Source organism: Dipodomys ordii, unplaced genomic scaffold (genome assembly GCF_000151885.1).
Source record: "Dipodomys ordii isolate 6190 unplaced genomic scaffold, Dord_2.0 Scaffold128, whole genome shotgun sequence".
Classification (NCBI taxonomy): Eukaryota; Metazoa; Chordata; class Mammalia; order Rodentia; family Heteromyidae; genus Dipodomys; species Dipodomys ordii.
In genome coordinates, this window is record NW_012267344.1 from 681,653 (window position 1) to 699,033 (window position 17,381).

At 46.1% G+C, this 17,381-nt stretch overlaps 2 protein-coding genes across 2 annotated transcripts in view; one reads left to right on the plus strand and one right to left on the minus strand.

Annotated features, from left to right (window-relative positions):
* Window positions 1–2,700: 2,700 nt before the first annotated feature.
* Kiaa1143 (KIAA1143 ortholog) lies at window positions 2,701–11,953 on the minus strand. Its single transcript, XM_013030265.1, has 3 exons — window positions 11,811–11,953; window positions 4,295–4,439; window positions 2,701–3,274 (listed from the first exon to the last, which is right to left on the minus strand). The coding sequence occupies exons 1-3, from the start codon at window positions 11,916–11,918 to the stop codon at window positions 3,060–3,062; spliced, it is 468 nt and encodes a 155-aa protein (XP_012885719.1). The 5' UTR covers window positions 11,919–11,953; the 3' UTR covers window positions 2,701–3,059.
* Window positions 11,954–12,225: 272 nt separating this feature from the next.
* Kif15 (kinesin family member 15) overlaps window positions 12,226–17,381 on the plus strand; it is a 46,453-nt gene continuing 41,297 nt past the window's right edge. Inside the window, exons 1-3 of the mRNA XM_013030213.1 lie at window positions 12,226–12,286; window positions 15,640–15,679; window positions 16,665–16,848. Of these exons, the coding sequence (XP_012885667.1) occupies window positions 12,268–12,286; window positions 15,640–15,679; window positions 16,665–16,848 (243 nt within the window). The 5' untranslated portion in view covers window positions 12,226–12,267. The remainder of the gene's footprint in view (window positions 12,287–15,639; window positions 15,680–16,664; window positions 16,849–17,381) is intronic.

Sequence of the window (17,381 nt, forward strand, 5' to 3'; positions counted from 1 at the left end):
TACCACTTTGAGCCACAGTGCCATTTCTGGGTTTTAGTGGGTATTTGGAGATAAGAGTCTTAACGGACTTTCCTGCCCAGACTGCCTTTGAATTTCAATCCTCACATCTCAACCTCCTGAGTAGCTAGGATTAAAGGTGTAAGCCACTCTGGCCCAGCTAAACTTTTTTTTTTTTTTTAGTAGTTTTCATATTTTCTATGAAGAGCAAGAATTTTATAATCAATAATAAATTATTTATTTACATATTTAGTTTTATTGAATTAACTGAACCAGTGTCTCAGTTCACCTTAAGCTGTTGAGTATTATCCCCTTTTCTCTTCCCCACCTCTGACATTGTTAAGTCTGATAATTTTTTTAACTGCTATTCTATAACCATATTGTTTTATGATTTGTTTTCTGCTTTGGCTAAAAGTTGAAAATAAATGGCATGAACACTGATAACCATTTGAATACTGTTCACCGTAGATCGTAGCTTTTGTATTTGTATTTCTTTTGGGGAACAGCTGTTTGCTTTTTTTCACTATAGGTTTTAGTTGCTTTTGGTTTTACCTTGTATGAAGCATGTAACTTTATAGCACATCTTCAGTCATTTCCAAGTTGTCTACCCAATGTGCTCTCTCCATTTTTCCCCTATATATTTCTCTTCCAGGTACCTCTAGCTCCTGTTCTAGTCTGAGTTTTTGTTTTTAACTTCTGGGGCCTGGACACTGTCCCTGAGCTTTTTTGGCTACAACACTAATACTCTACCACTTGAGCCACTTCTGACTTTTTATGTGATACTGAGGAATCGAACCCAGGGCTTCATGCATGCTAGGCATGCACTCTACCACTAAACCACATTCCCAGCCCCTCTACTCTGTTTTTGATGTCCCTTGTCTATTATCCTGTTATACTTGGTTCCATTGCTTCCTGAATCAATTACTTTAGTCTTTGTTTCACTGCAACATAGCTTGACATTACTTACCAAGGAGAACAGAGAGGGCAAAACTGTTGAGCACTTAACCTACCTAAACATTTCTCTCTGGCCTTGTGCTTGATTGGTAGTTTGAATCTGGAATTCTAGGTGACAGTTTATCCCCAGAATTTCATGATTTTCATTTAGTGTTTGGATCCATTGTTACCAACGAGATAACTGAATCTAGTCAGATTTTTTTTTTTTTAATGTGCTTGAAGTCAGGATATAGGTGCTGTTCTTGAGCCACAGCACCACTTCGAACTTTTTACTGGTTATGGGGTTTCTCCAATTTGTCCTTCCAGGCTGCCTTTGCACCTTGATCTTTAGATCTCAGCTTCCTCAGTAGCTAGGATTACAGGCATGAACCGTGGCACTCAATGTGTGCACCATTTGTAGAACTGCATATATATCTTGGTTACAGTATTACCATTTTAAGGAAACTAGTTAACTGAATAGTTAGACAATGTATACTTGGTGTTACTATTTTACAAAAATATTAACCCAAGTGACTGATTAGAAAGTTATGACTGCATGCAACATTGTAGTATAAACCCTAAAATAGCCACAGGCTGACAGGAACATTGAATTAATAATAAAACTCTACAGAGCCATATATCTATAACATTTTTGTTAAATGTAAATGCATAGGAGAGACTAAAGGGAAATCGAGAGATTAAGTGTTTACAGTGGTTAAATTGTCCTGTGTCAGCCTGACTTTTGGGATTAGGAAAGCAAAGATTAAAAGAGATCGAATTAGCAAGGATTTGTTGTGGTGTGTGAATGTAATGACCTCAGAGTGAGAAAATCCACAGAGGCAGGGCTAGAGGTGACAAAGGAGTTTTACTTACACTAGAAAGGGGGCCTCCAACAACGACATTGTCCTGGGCTGGATACCCAGAACCCAGAGCAGCCTCCACCACCAAACCTCCAAGGGGGTGAGCCTCTTGTCTCCTCCTGCTCTCGGCTGCTTTTCCTGGGAGGCCTTGACCGGCAGCAGTCTTGGGTAGGTGATCCTGGTCCTGGCTGTTCCCACCAGTTCCCCACACAGCCCCCTACAGCCCAGGTATGGATATATATATATATATATATATATATATATATATATATACATACATATACATATGAATATATATATATATGAATATATATGTGTATGTATGTATGTATATGGTGCCCTACTCCTGCTCCAACTGCCTTCTGATGTCCCCCCCTCCCACCAGCCTCCCGCTGCCCAACCACTTCTTGATGCCCAGTCCCCCCCCCCCCCTGGCCAGATCCATGGGCAAGGTGATGTCAGAGCAGGGCAGGACTGGTTGTCACATGGGTCGGGTAGGGTCTAGAGGAATACGGCCACGGTTTATCAGGACCCCAATAACGCCAGGAAAGAGTTCAACCAAGGCATGTAGGATGGTGACATTGTTCTGTCTAGGGTGGGGAAGCTGGGTGGTGGGAGGGTATTTGGAAAAAGAAATCTCTCAAGAAGAAAAGACCTCGTACTGGAGCACTGGTGGCTCACACCTGTAATTGTAGCTACTCAGTAGACAGAGGTCTGAAGATTATGGTTCAAAGCCAGCCTGGGCAGGAAAGTACATGAAACTGTTATCTCCAATTTACCCCTAAAAGCCAGAAGTGTTAGGGTGGGCCAAGGAGTAGAGTAGCAGCCTTGAGCAAAAAAGCTAAGAGAAAACACAGCCCTGAGTTGAAGTCTAGTACCAGCAGCAAAAGAACACCTATTTTCTGTACTGTTATGTCAGATTTATAAAATTTATCTTGCAAATCACTTATAATATTAAGTGGGATGTGAGACGAATGTACATAGTACAATCTCAGTTTTGCTTAAAAACACAGTTTACATATACAGACCCCCAAAGAGAGAACTAACAAAACACTGTAATAATAGTATTTAGCATCTACAAAATTGGAATTTCCAGTGGGGGTATTGATCAGTTTTATCAAAAGTTTTCCTGTATTTTCTAAATATTCTATAACTAACTTGTAGTATAATAGGAAAAAAAATGCTATCTTAAAAGTGACAGGAAAAATGTTATTTGAAAAAAATACCTCATATAATTTCAAAGGAGACTTTAAGTCCAAACATGTACACTTACTCATTTTCTTCTTCATGGCCGAAAGAAAGGAGGCTACTGTTTTTGATTTGCTTTTGTGAATTCTTTTTAACTGAGTCCTGTGTATTTACTTCATTTTCATTTGTTTTCTTCTTTTTTGAGCTTGCCGTTAAACCTGAGTATTTTTCGCCTGCGGTGCGCTTCTCTGGTTTTCGATACATGATTCTCCCATCAGCTGGAGCTGGTTCTTCATCTGTAACAAACCAAAAATTTAAGAATTGTAGCCAAGCACAGTGGCTCACACCTATGATCCTGCAAATTGAAGGCAGACTGGAGGCCAATCTATGGAATTAAGTACCAGTTACCTAGACCCTCATCAATTGCTCTGTTAGCTTAAATACCTAAGGGTGTGTGTGTGTGTGTGTGTGTTGTGTGTGTGTGTGTTGTGTGTGTGTGTGTTGTGTGTGTGTGTGTTTTTCCAGCTTTTTGGTGGTTCACTGGGGATCAGGGTCTCACAGACTTTCCTGCTCAAGCTAGTTTTTAACTACATTCCTTAGATCTCAGCCTTCTGAGTAGCAGGATGACAGTTATGAGCCACCAGCGACCATTTAACCACTTTTTTTTTTGTTGGTTGTGGGATTTGAACTCAGGGCCTGGGTACTATCCCTGTGCTCAAGGCTAGCGTTCTGCTCCTTTGAGCCACAGCACCACTTCTGGTTTTCTGGTGGTTAATTAGAAATAGAGTCTCACAACCTGCCTGGGATTGGCTTTGAACAGTGATCCTTAGATCTCAGCCTTCTGAGTAGCTAGGATGACAGGCTCGAGCCACTGGCGCCCAGCTTATTGGCTTGAAAAAAAAAATAGTTTATTGGGGATAAGAGTCTCAAAGAATTTCCTGCTGGAACTGGCTTCAAACCACAATCCTCAGATATCAGCCTCCTGAATAGCAAGGATTACAGGTGTGAGCCACTGGTTCCTGGCTCCACCTACTTTTTAATAGAATGTATTTACTTAAACTTGCCAGTGTGGCAAGTTTACTTAAACTGCCAGTGTGGCAGGTATACTTATTGTCTCCATTTTACCGATGAGGTAACTGATACTCTGAGGTAGAAAAAACTGGCACAATGTTCTACATATGGTTTCAACACTGAAGATGGAACCAAGGGCCGCCCCCTGCAAATGAAGGGTACAATTATAGAAAATGATGCATAATCTACATTATTTACATTGCTAGGGAAAAAACCCCAACAAAACAGATTACTTTCAGACATACCGGCTTTGGCAGCCTTTATTTCTGCTTTAATTTTCATGACTTCTTCAGCAGTCAGGTCTCCCTTTTTCAAAACCACCACTTGGGGCTGTTCATCATCTTTGTCACTGTGCTCACCATCTCCGTCTGGGATCTGCGGCTGGATTCTCTAGAGGAAAATGCGCAAATAACCTGGTAAGTGGCTGATCTTGTGAACCAAATATAACCACTGCCTCTGTAAGCAACTTCAATGATAACAGTAAAAGAAGAACTATCAACTAATTGTAGAAGGAGGTCAATTTTCAATTCCCAGAGCTCCCAATTGCTGTATCAGGGAATATGACTACCAGCAGATCACCCAAGGATTCAGTTCCATCTTACCATGATAGTTAAGCAAGTTGGGGGTTCTCTGCTTTGGGTACTACCAATCATTCCCAGCCTATTCAGGAATCTGCTGAGCTGTATCCATTCCCTTTGGTCCTAATCAACACTTGGACCTTCATTTCTTCTCAGAGTTAGACTAAAATAAAAGCAGCACATAAAACATTTGTTGTCCTCAGCCAGGCACCGGTGGCTCACTCCTGTCATCCTGGCTATTCAGGAGGCTGAGATCTGAGGATCATGAGTCAAAGCCAGCCCAGGGAGGAACGTCCATGAAACTTTCCACCAGAAAACCAGAAGTGGAGCTGTGGCTCAAGTGGTAGAGCACTAGTCTTGAGTGGAAGAGCCCAGCGTTCAAGCCTTACAACTGACAAAAAACAAAACATTAGTTGTCCTAATATAAGAACCAGTGGGCAGGAAGGCCCGCCCCTGCACTGACATCATTGCCCTGTTCCAGGGAGATGGGGAGGGGCAGGGTGTCAAGGAGCCATTGGGCAGTGGGCAGCTTGGGGGAGGGGCCTGAGTGGCAGTTGGAACAGTTGGAGCTGTTGGAGTGGGGGAGGGGCACAGCCTATATATAGGCTGCGTGTTGTAAGGAGCAACAGGGTAGAGAGAAGGTGGAGAGAAGAGATGGCACCAGGTGGCTCCTGGAGCAGAGCAGGGCAGACCTGTGGAGAGGCCTGCGGTTTGCAGAGAGGCCTAGGGAGAAGCCTGTGGAGAGTGGAGAGGCCTGCAAAGGAGGAAGGAAAAGGAAAAGCCTTCCCCTTTGGAGCTTTGCAGACCAATTGGAGGTTTGTAGACTGACAAATTGGTGGTTTGAAGACCAACTAATAGGAGGTTTGCAGACTGACTAATAAAGGTTGGGGGTGACCACTGGAGGCTTGGAGGTCAAGGTTGCTCTTGGTTCGGGGTAGCTAGCCCAGGACAAAGTAGTCACAGACCCCATTTTTAGTGTAAATAAAACTCCTTTGTCACCTTTAACCGTTCTTCCGTGGATTTTCTCACTCCAAGGTCATAATATTTAGAGGCCCCGTGAGATAATCCATCTGGATGGCATGGGGCCTTGGCCCTCCGGAAATCCCCTTGTAGGTGATAGTCTCAGCCCTCAGGGGAGAAAGCCTCCCTTGAGCATCTGTTTCCTGAGGACCAATATGGGCAGGAGTCATTTGGAAACTCTCCAGGGGTGAGTCTGGGCAGGTTTGCCGGACTGCATCTGGGGAAACTCAGTGGAAGGCGTAACTTCTCCAAGTTGGAGGCCGGGATGAGACATCTACCACGCCTCCTGGGGCTGCATTGAGAAGCCATCTGGGACCTCTTCCAGAGGCCATCTGGGACTTCTTCAGGAAGTCATCTGGGACATGTGGGTTAAGTGTCTGTGGCTCTTTGTCTGTGTTTATTACTAGTTCTGTGTCCTGTATATACCTCTACTCACTCCTTTTTTCCAGGATGAGAAAACAAATGTCTTGAAGCTCTTGTAAGTGACACTGTAAAGGAAAAATCTCCTCCTCAGAGGAAGACCCACCGGTGCACACTTCCTCCTATTCTGTGCCATCAGCACCTCCTAGACAGGCGCCTGGGGGAGATGGTGGGCAAGCCCCCTTTCTATAGCACATGCTCCCTTTACAACCCGTGACCTGTATAACTGGAAACAACAAAATCCATCCTCTTCTGAAAAACCCCAGGGGCTCATCTCTGTATTAGAGACAGTATTTTTCACACAGCAGACCACCTAGGATGATTGTCAGCAACTTTTACAGGTGCTTTTCACCTGGGAGGGAAGGGAGCGAACCTGGTGCAGTGCCTTGAAGGCGGTCCTTGGACCAAATGCTTCCCCCACTGATGATCCAGTCGGTTTGGAGGGAGTCTCTCCCCTGACTCACCCAAGATGGGACTACAACAGCGATCGAGGTAAGGAGGCGCTTACCAATGATTGCCAGACTCTGTAGCGGGGTTACGGGCAGCGGCTAGGAAGCCAACTAATTTATCTAAGGTGAGTGAGCTGCTTTTCTGGAATGGCTCTTGGAGGCCTACAGGACCTACAGATCCTGAGGCCCCAGAGAATCAAAGAGCCCTAAATATGGCCTTCGTTACCCAGTCGGCCCCAGATCTTCAAACTGCTGATAGCGGTTGCCCAGCAGGTGTTTGATAACAGAACTACCCTGGAAGAAAAAATTAAAAAAAAAAAAAAAAGGCGATTCAAGGACAGGGATCAAGAAACCCTCAACTGCAATGGTATAACTCATTTATAAATGGCAGTAGGGAACCTCTAGAACTAGACCGGTGTGCTTATTGCAAGCAAAATGGACACTGGAAAAAAGAATGTCCAAGGAGGAGAAAGGAGGTTTAGATTCTAAACCTGGGAGAGGATGAAGAATGATGGGCTCAGGGTTCCAGCCCCCTGAAGCCCATGGTAACATTGTGGATACTGGAGCTGCCTATTTGGTATTGAAAAAAAACCAGAAAGACCAATAACTAAGCAAAGACTAAATGATGTCCAAGGAGCCACTGGAATGAATGAATCCTATCCACAGTCCCTGGCTGGAATAACCCACTGGGAGAAGGAACGATTACCCACTCCTTTCTCCTCATTCCACATGTCCTTATCCACTCCTGGGACGAGACTTATTGACTAAAAGCCACAATTTCTTTCCAAGAGGAAGATGTGAAATTATTATTTGTCTGCTGGTAACCTGTCGCCTTGGAGAAGAATATATGTTGCTTCCCGCAGAAGAAAGCAAAGAGCTTCAACCATTACTGACTTACTTCCAAAACAAAGTTCATGAGGTTTGGGCGGAGACTAACCCACCTAGACTGACTGCCCATCCTTGCTCAATTTACCAGTCAGGCACTGCTGGTCAGAGTGAGACAAGATCCCACATCAGCAGAGGCAAAGGAGGGGATGGTGGCTCACATTAAATGCCTGGGGGGGAAATGGAATTCTTGTTCCCTGCCATTCACCTTGGAATATACCTCTTCTACCTGTGTGTAAACCAGGCACCAATGACAATCAACCTGTGCAGGATTTGAGAGGAGTAAACAAGCAGGTGGAGACCATCCACCCTATCATACCTAACTCTCTTCTCGGCATGTTACCTCCAGAACAGCACATTTACACCGGGTTAGATTTAAAGGATGCTTTCTTCAGCCTGCCACTGGCCAAGGTAAGCCAGGTCATATTTGCCTTTAAGTGGACAGATCCAGAAGGGAGATTTTCTGGAGAACTGACTTGGACCAGCTTGCCACAAGATTTTAAAAACTCCCCACCTCATTTGAAGATGCCTTGAGCTAGGACTAGTTAAGTTTTAGGCAGTTACATCCTGAAGGAATTCTATTAAAATACGTCAATGAGGAAGTGGCGCTGTGGCTCAAGTGGTAGAGCGCTTGCCTTGAGCTGGAGAGCTGAGGGATAGCGCCCAAGCCCAGAGTTCAAGCCCCACGATCCACAAAATAAAACAAAACAAATGAAAATATGTCAATGACCTGCTGCTGGCAGCCCTGACACATGAGAAGTGTTAGCAGTCCACAGAGGACCCCCTCATCACCCTGTGCCAATTGGGGTATCGAGTTTCTGCCAAGAAGACCCAACTGTGCACCCAGAAAGCAACCTATTTAGGTTACCAACTGGAAAAAGGGAAGCGAATGCTCTCCTTAAACAGGATAGAGGCGATTTTGAGGATACCGACGCCTCAGACCACGAAGCAGGTCAGGGAATTTCTGGGAGCTGTGGGTTCCTGCAGACTGTGGATCTTGGGGTGTGCAGATACGCTAAACCACTCTTCCAGCACAGCAGGAGAGGTAGGGCCCTTGGAATGAGAACAGACCAAACAGGCAGCCTTCGAGACATTAAAACAGGTTTTGATTTCAGCTCCAGCCTTGGCCTTTGCTGGACCTTTAGAAGCCTTTTCAGCTCTTTGTGGCAGAATCCACAGGTATTGCCAATCCACAGGTTCTGATCCAGACCTTGGGGCCTTGGAAACGACCAGTAGCCTACCTGTCCAAGAGACTGGGCTTGGTGGCAACCACCTGGCCATTTTGTTTGAGAGCAATAGTGGTGACAGCTATCGTGGTAAAGAGGCTGATTAACTCTGAGACAAGACCTGCATGTAACTGTGCACACCGGGTGGCAGCCCTGTTAAGAGCTACTCCTGCAAGGTGGCTAACACATGCCCGAGTTATGCAGTACCAGGCCCAGCTATGGATCAGCCAAGAATCACCTTCATGAAGGTAAATGCTCTTAACCCAGCTACTCTTCTCCTGATGACGACCCCAGTGAACCCATCCACAACTGCACTGAAATCCTGCAGAACATTGGTGGACTTCAGGGAGACCTGACAAACATTCCTGTGGCCACTCCTGATGAAGTAGTTTTGTCAAGGATGGAGTTCAGTATGAAGGGGCAGCCGTGGTGTCAGCAGATAATGTAATCTGGGCACACGCCCTAAATCATGGGACCTCGGCTCGGAGGGCTGAACTAATCACTCAAGCCTTGCGGTGGGCAAAAGGAAAAACAGTTAATATTTACACAGACAGCTGGTATGCTTTTGCTACAGCCCATGTTCATGGGGCCCTATACAAGGAGACAGGACTCAAATTCTGGAGGAAAATAAAAAAAAAAATGTTGAGCTATTGCCTCTCCTGGACGCCATTTGGCTTCCCCAAAAAGTGACTTGTTTTTTATTGTAAGAGTCATTAAAAAGAAGAGACCCCTGAAGTTCAAGGAAACAACCGAGCTGACCAGGCAGCTCAGGAGTCTACTCTGTAACTAGAGGGGCCTCTAGAGCTACTAGTTATTACAGCCCTACCAGAGCTGCCAGAAATGCCTTGCTATTCAAAAGAAGATTTAGAGTTAGAGACACTCCCCTCTGGATGGAGAAAGCTGCAGGATGGATGGCTATTCATCCCTTAGGCTCTGGGGTGGACCTTGGTGACACTGACACATCAGAACATTCATTTAGAGTCAGTTATTGTGAAAACATCTCTACATTTTGGTGTAAATAAAACTCCCTTAGCCGGGTGCCAGTGGCTCACGCCTGTAATCCTAGCTACTCTGGAGGCTGAGATCAGAGGATCACGGTTCAAAGTCAGCCTGGGCAGGAAAGTCCGTGAGACACTTATCTCCAATAAACCACTAGAAAATCGGAAGTGGCACTGTGGCTCAAGTGGTAGAGCGCTCGCCTTGAGCTGAAGAGCTCAGGGTCAGTGCCTAGGCCCAGAGTTCAAGGCCCACGACTGACAAAAAAAAGAAAAAGAAAACTTGTCACCTTTAACTGTGCCTCTGTGGATGTTCCTGCTCTCAGGTCATTATACTACCTTTGTTCATCCCTTATTGTGCCTTTTTTGTTTGATGGGTAGAGAGATACGTAGTTACATAAAACATTTTGTACACAATACATATTTTTTTCTGACTTCTTGGTTTTAATTAGAAAATTTTCTCAAACCTCAAACTGTGTACTCACTGTACACCTATAAATACACCATTTTGCCTGATGACTTGGCCTGGACAGGTAGTAAGCCAGTGGCTCACGCCTATATTCATAGCTATTCAGGAGGCTGAGATCTGAGGATCTCAGTTCAAAGCCAGCCCGGGCAGAAAAAGAGTGAGGCTTATTTCCAATTAACCACCAGAAAACCAGAAGTGGCACTGTGGCTCAAGTGGTAGAGAGCTGAAGAGCTCAGAGATAGCACTGAAGCCCAGCGTTCAAGCCCCATGACCCACAAAAAAATAAAAAGCTAAGCTGTGCACGATTATTTTTAAAATTTATTTTTTAATGTAGTACTGAAGAGTAGAACTCAGAGTCTCATGCATGCTAGACAAGCACTCTACCACCAAGTCACATCCCCAGCCCAAAAGCTATCATTTTTAAGTGTTTTAAACACTTAAATGTTTTAAACATTTAATTCAGTACTGGAGACTAAACCTAGCCCTTTTATTTTGATTTTAAGAGAGTCTCTGCTGGGAATGTGGCTTAGTGGTAGAGTGCTTGTCTAGCATGCATGAAGCCCAGGGGTCAATTCCTTAGCACCATATAGACAGAAAAGGCCAGAAGTGGCAGTATGGCTTAAGTGGTAGCGTGCTAGCCCTGAATAAGAAGCAGCACAGGGACAGTGCTCTGGCCCTGAGTTCAAGCCCCAGGACTGGCTAAAATAATGAGTCTCTAAATTTGTTCAGGTTGGCTTGCGCTTCCCAATCTTTGTTCCTTTCTCCTGAAGACCTGGTACTACAGGCTTGTACCATCTTGCCTAACCTCTTCATTGACACAAAAAGTCTTCTCACAATGCTTTGAGATAATGCATATCTTATTTTTTCCAAACCAGTATCAAGCGTTCATATTCATTTATTGCCTGAGCTTCCAAAGTAGCTGAGTCAAGAAAAGCGGTGACACGTTAACCAGCAAAACGCCAGAAGTGGAGCTACGGTTCAAGTAAGTAGTCGAGTGCCATTCTTCAGCGGAAAAGGCTCAGGAATGGGGTAGAACCTGAGTTCAAGCCCCAGTACCGACACACAATAATAAAAACAAACACAACCATTCCTTGGAGCCTTCTGTTCTCTTGAGATTTCCCCGGTGTCTAGCAAGCTTCACTGGGCAACTACAACTCAGGCAAACCTCCGAAGGTTTGGAGCCTCTAGCCGGCCTAACCTCATCTCACCTTCTCTGCTGGACACTGGGCCCGACTCATAGATAGCAAATAAATACATTATTTTGTCTCCATTCGACACGGGCCTTTATGGGGGTGATACCGGTGTTCCACCTTGCCATTCTAGCACCTAACCTGGAAAACAGCAAGGGACCCTTTTCTGCAGCAAGTAATCCCGCAGACGCGAGTCTGGAACCTGTCTGGAGGATCGCGTCGCCTCAAAAGTTCCTGGAAAAACGGGGACCGCACCCGCCGCGCCCCTCAGTCCCGCTCACCCGCTCTGCGAGTGGGTTACGAGAGAAGCAGGGACAGGAACGGGGTGGGGCTACAGCCTTCTTCCTTTCCCGAGGATCGGGTTGAATGAAGCAAAGTGACGCGTCCCCTAGCCGTTGAGGCCGATCCGAAGCGGGGTGTGTGTGTGGGGGGGGGGGGGTGAGGTAATGGACGATGGGGAAGATGAGACTCCAGCGGGAAGAGGAAGCTGTCAGCACCCGGCCGAAGCGCCTCGCTCTCTCGGGCTCACCTTGGTCTCCACGGTGGGCCCTTCCTTGTAGCCCACCCGCTCCTTGAAGCGGGACAGGAACGCGGGCTCCGCCGGCCGCACGTAAGACACTTGATTCCGCTTGCTCATGGCCTCGGCGGCGACTCGAGTGGAAACGCCCGTTCCCGCGTCGCCGGCGCGCTCTCATGACGTCACTCACGACCACGCCCCCTTTCCCTACCACGCCCCCCGGAGGCGGGCAGGATGGGCGGGGCCTGCGGTGACGTCACACGCCCGCCCAGCGCGCCAGATTCAAATCGGCGGCCATCTTGCGAGCGCGAACGAAGAGCGTCGAATCTCTCTCTCTCCTCGCCCGCCCGCCCACCCCGCCCGCCCGCCCTCCCCTTGGGCCCGCGTCGCGCGTGGCGGCCGGGCGCTTCCTCTCAGGCGGGTGTGTGTCCTCATTTTCGTCTCCACTCCGGGACCCCCGTGGGTTGCTATGGCGTCGGTCTGCAGAAGTAAGTCACGAGCCGCGGGTTGGCGGGCCGGAGGCCCGCGGCGTTCATCCCCGAGGTGACCGACGCCGCCGGCCCCGGCCCGGCGTCCGCCCCGGCCCTGGGGGCGCGCGTCTCCCCGGACTCTTCCCCTGACAGGGACGCTGAGGGAAGGACGCAGCTCGTTCGATCCCTTTTCCTTCGCGGGGTGTCTCAAACCCGGTCCCGGGAGCGGTAGGGCTGGAGACCCGAGCCTCGCGTGTCTTCCCCCGGGCACCCCACCGCAATCCCGAGGGACCCCCCCCCCCCGCAATTCTTCGTCTTGAGGTGTTTCTCTATCCGGGTCTCGCCCCAGGAGCGTTGCATCTCTGCTCCGTTCATTCGATTGTGTGTTGACGGTGCCGATCCTGGGGTTTGAACTCCTCCGGGCCTGTGGGCAAACTGTCCCCGAAAGCTTTACTTGGCGTTCTGCTCCTTGAATCCAGGTTCAATTCTCTTTTCTTCTCCCTCCCTACACCCCCTTTCTTTTCCTGAGATGTTTAGGAGAGAGAGGAGTGTCACGGAACTCCTGGTCCTGCCCCAGGGCGGGCTGGCTGGCTGGCTGGCTGGCTGCGAATCGCGACCTTCGGATCTGTTTCCTGAGCAATGTAGCCTGACAGGTGTTGAGCCACCAGCCCCTGAGCTCTTACTTAGCCTTCTTTTATCGTTATTGCCTTCCTATCCGCCCGTGAAACCGCCACCTAATATGTGTTTCCACATTTCTTACCTTTTTTTTTTTTACGATGAGTTATGTTCTTAAAAGGAAGACTCCTCTTTCTCAGATGGTGAATTTACAGATTTCTCTCTCTCTTTCCCCCTCCCTCCCCCCATAAACACATACACACTTGCCCCTCCAGTCACAACCCTCCCCCTTATCCAAACCCTTACTTGAATATAGAATATACCTTAGTACACAATCTATAGATACTGCTTTTATTTTTTTAATCTATGATTAAGTTTATGCTAGAGATGCACAATAACTAATGTCAAAAGAAAATGGTGTGTGTGTGTGTGTGTGTGTGTGTGTGTGTGTGTGTGTGTGTGGTGTGCAGTTCCTGGGATTAAACTCAGGGCTCTGTCCCTTCGTTTTTTCCACTCACACTAGTCCTCTATCACTTGAGCCACAGCACCACTTTTGGCCTTTCTTTTTTCCTTCCTTCTTTCCCTTCTTTCCCTTCTTTCCCTTCCTTCCCTTCCCTTCCCTTCTTTCCCTTCCTTCTTTCCCTTTTCCTCTCCCTTCCTCCCTCCCTCCCTCCCTCCCTCCCTCTCTCCCTTCTTTTCCTCCTTCCTTCCTTCCTTCCCTTTTTTTGTGCTTAATTCTAGATAAGAGTCTCAAGGACTTTGCTTCTGAGGTTGGAGTGTTTTGTAATCATCATTTTGTCGGTGTATATTTGTCACACTATTATACTGTGTTGTACTTATCCTTTTGTGGTTGTCCCAGATGAGATGAATGATACAGGCCATCAGTGCCAACAAGGTTATCTGAACAGAAGGATACTTGATTCTGCTTGCTTGTGACAATCTGTTAGTTGTCATACTGTTAGTTGATTTGACAATTGACAAGGCTGGCTCTTTAGTGACTATTGGAAAGGTTGTGTGTACCACACGAATTTGTCCCCAGGTTTTGGGGAGCACAATGGCATCTTGCTACTCAGCATTTAAAACTGAATAAGTTGTTAAACAATTTTTCCATTTAAAAGTTTAGTACTTTTGGATTCCTGCTGATAGGTGATAACATGGAAAGAGAGATCGCAGACAAGGGAGAGGACCACAATATTTTCACAATCGGTTCCAAACTCAAGGACATCTGTCCTGAAATCTCTCCCCCACACTCTTTTTTTCTTTCCTCCATTTGTGCTTGTTCTAAGCCTCTCCATTTTCACTAGATTCTTAGTCATTTGCTGGTTTTGTGTATATCTAGCACCTCTTACATTGCATCTATTTTATGAACTTATTGGATGGGATGTCTATTAATGGAATGAGGGCAGGCCTGTGGTTGAAGAAACTGAACTCTGTGTGTGTGCCTGTACTTGCCAGTTCTTTTTTTTTGGGGGGGGGGTCCGGTCTTGGGGCCTGAACTCTGGGTCTGGGCACTGTCCCTCAGCTCTTCAGCTCAAGGCTAGCACTCTACCACTTGAGCCACAGCGCCACTTCCGGCTTTTTTCTTTTTGCTCATGTGGTGCTGAGGAATCGAACCCAGAGCCTCAGGCATGCAAGGCAAGCGCTCTACTACTGAGCCACCTTCCCAGCCCTGCTTGCCAGTTCTTGAGCTTCAAATCCTCACATCTTAGCCTCCTGAATAGGATTACAGGCACCAGGCAAGCTTTCAAAATTTTACCTTGTTGTTGTTGTTGTCAGTTGTGGGGCTTGAACTCAGGGCCTGGGTGCTGTCATGGAGCCTCTTTGTGCTAGTGTTCTACCACTTGAGCCACAGTACCACTTCTGGTTTTTGAGTGGCTAATTGGAGATCAGAGTCTCACCAGGGACTTTTCTGCTCTGCCTGGCTTGGAACCATGATCCTCAGATCTCAACTTCCTGAGTAGCTAGGATTACAGGCATGAGCCACCGGCACCCAGCTCATAATTTTTTACCTTATACTTACCAACATAAATTGGAATGAAGTGTGAACAAGCATGGGGTTGGGTGTCGTGTGCTAATGGCTCACACCTGTAATCCTACCTATTCAGGAGGCTGAGATCAGAGGATCAAGTTCAAAGGCAGCCCAGGCAGGAAAGTCTGTGAGACTCTTATCTCCAATTAACCACCAGAAAACTGGAAATGGTGCTGTGGCTCAAGTACTAGAGCGTTCGCCTTGAGCTGAAGAGCTGAGGGACAGCACCCAGGTCCCACATCTGACCAAAACAAAAAAACAAAAAAAAACAACTGGGGTTAGTGATGACTATGGTTTTTGGCCTGTGCCAATGGAAAGATGAGTTGTCATTTACTGAGTTGAAGTAAAACTTTTGGGTAGGCAGAGAGGATCAGGAATTTGGTCTGGGAATCATTAGGTTTGATATTATCCACTGGCAGTATTAAATGGTCAAGTGTGTAAGAGTCTGAGTTTGAGGAGGATAGACTAGTGGGAATGTTAAATTTGGGGATCATTTCTGTGTGTGTGTGTGTAAAATATATAATCATGAAACCAAATCTCATCAGTACCAAGAAAGTACACAGGGATAAAATGGACAAGATGGTGCTGGGCTGGGCATAACACTGTGGATTGAGGAGTCTGGGCAATAGAAGAGGCCCAAGCAGCACCTGAGCAACGTGTTATAGGTCAAGGAGATTTATGCAATACTAATCCCCTTTTCTGACTTTTTATCTTTTTTTCCTTTTAGCTAATTTTCGAAATTTGACAACTCAGTCTGACCAGCCAAGGTAAGAAAATAAGAAAAAAAATCTTGTCCAGCCCCAAAGAACTGGTGATGTGGTATTTCTTTTTTTTGTTTGTTTGCTTGTTTGCTTATGTGGTGCTGAGGAATCGAACCCAGGGCCTCGGGTATGCAAGGCAAGTGCTCTACCACTGAGCCAACTTCCCAGCCCGTGATGTGGTATTTCTAAAAGAACTGTTTAACATAATGGGACTCTTGCTTCAAAATTTAGCTTGTCCTTAACTAGTGGAGATGTATGGGGAAAATGAGTTACCTTTCCTCCCTCCTATAAATTGTATAATTATCCTGTTGAGGTACTTACTTTATTATTATTAGAAGGAAATAAGGGACAAATAGTTTTTGGAGTTCTTTGAAATGAACTGTCTTTGAATTTATTTTTGGAAAAGCACATGAATGTACCTATCAGGCAGTAAATCAACATCAAGAAAAGGTTGGGGTGATTTGAAGCAAAAAAGTTAAGTTGGGATAGATCTCATGCTTATTGGCAGAAACATTATAGACAACACAAGACTCAGACCCATTTAGTTAGTTGTTGTTTTTTTCTCATCCTGGGCTTTGAACTCGGGGCTTGGGCACTTTGCCTCAGCTTTTGCTCAAGGCCAGCAGCATTCTACCACTTGAGCCATGGTATCACTTCGAGCTTTTTCTGTGATTAAATGGAGATAAAGTGTCTTATAGACTTTCCTGCCTGGGCTGGCTTGGAACTGTGCTTCTGAAATCTCAGCCTCCTGAGTAGCTAGGATAACAAATGTGAGCCACAAGCACCCGGCTTAGTTTTCCTTTGTACAATTAGCTTTGTTATTTTTTTCCTTTGGATTGGCCTGCTTGTTTGTGTTTTTCAGTTGTCATTTGTTGTTGTTTTGTTTTGGTGATAGTACTGGGCCTTGTGCTCTCACTTGGTTTTTCAGTGAAGGTCTGCCACTTGAGCCACACCCCTACTTTCTGCTGTTACTTTTACTTGTTGTCTTTAGTCATGAAGGTGATGCCATCAAAGTTTTTGTGCGGATTCGTCCACCGGCAGAAGGCGGGAGATTTGCTGATGGAGAACAGAACTTGTGCTTGTCTGTGCTCTCGTCCACTACTCTGCGGCTACACTCTAACCCAGAGCCCAAGACCTTTATGTTTGATTATGTTGCGGACATGAACACCACTCAGGTAATGATGGCTAGAAACTTGACATTTTCTTCTTGGAGAGTGGAAGGCATGGTGATTTGTAAGGATTTCATTTCTGGCTGTTTTAGTTTGGGAGATTTCAAATAATCACAAACATTCCATGAATATTTCAAATCTAATTTTGTTAATTTTGTTCTTTATTCGTCGAACTATACCAGAATGACCCTTGCTCATTTTATTCCTCCTCACCTCAGAGATGGAGGTGAATGGTGGCAGTCTGGGGCTTGAACTCAGGGCCTGGGCACTGTGGTGAGGTTTTTCTGCTAACACTCTACTACTTGAGCCACAGCTGTACTTCTGGCTTTTTGCAGATTAATTGGAGATAAGTGTCTCATGGACTTTGCTGCCTGGGCTGGCTTTGAATTGCCAACCATAGTTTGGAGCCTCCTAGGATTAGAGGCATGAGCCACTGGCACTTGCCTGGATATATACTCTTTAGAGACACTTGATAAGTGATAAGTACAGTTCATGGCCTAGTTAATGGATTTAGTATTATTGCCAATAACTTCTCTTCT

Excerpts from the sequence above, each read along its gene's own strand:
- Kiaa1143 (XM_013030265.1), bottom strand. The coding sequence starts at position 11,918 with ATGAGCAAGCGGAATCAAGTGTCTTACGTGCGGCCGGCGGAGCCCGCG. Across the intron at positions 4,440-11,810 it reads GGCCCACCGTGGAGACCAAG|AGAATCCAGCCGCAGATCCC; the intron begins GTGAGCCCGAGA and ends ATTTTCCTCTAG. Across the intron at positions 3,275-4,294 it reads AATAAAGGCTGCCAAAGCCG|ATGAAGAACCAGCTCCAGCT; the intron begins GTATGTCTGAAA and ends GGTTTGTTACAG.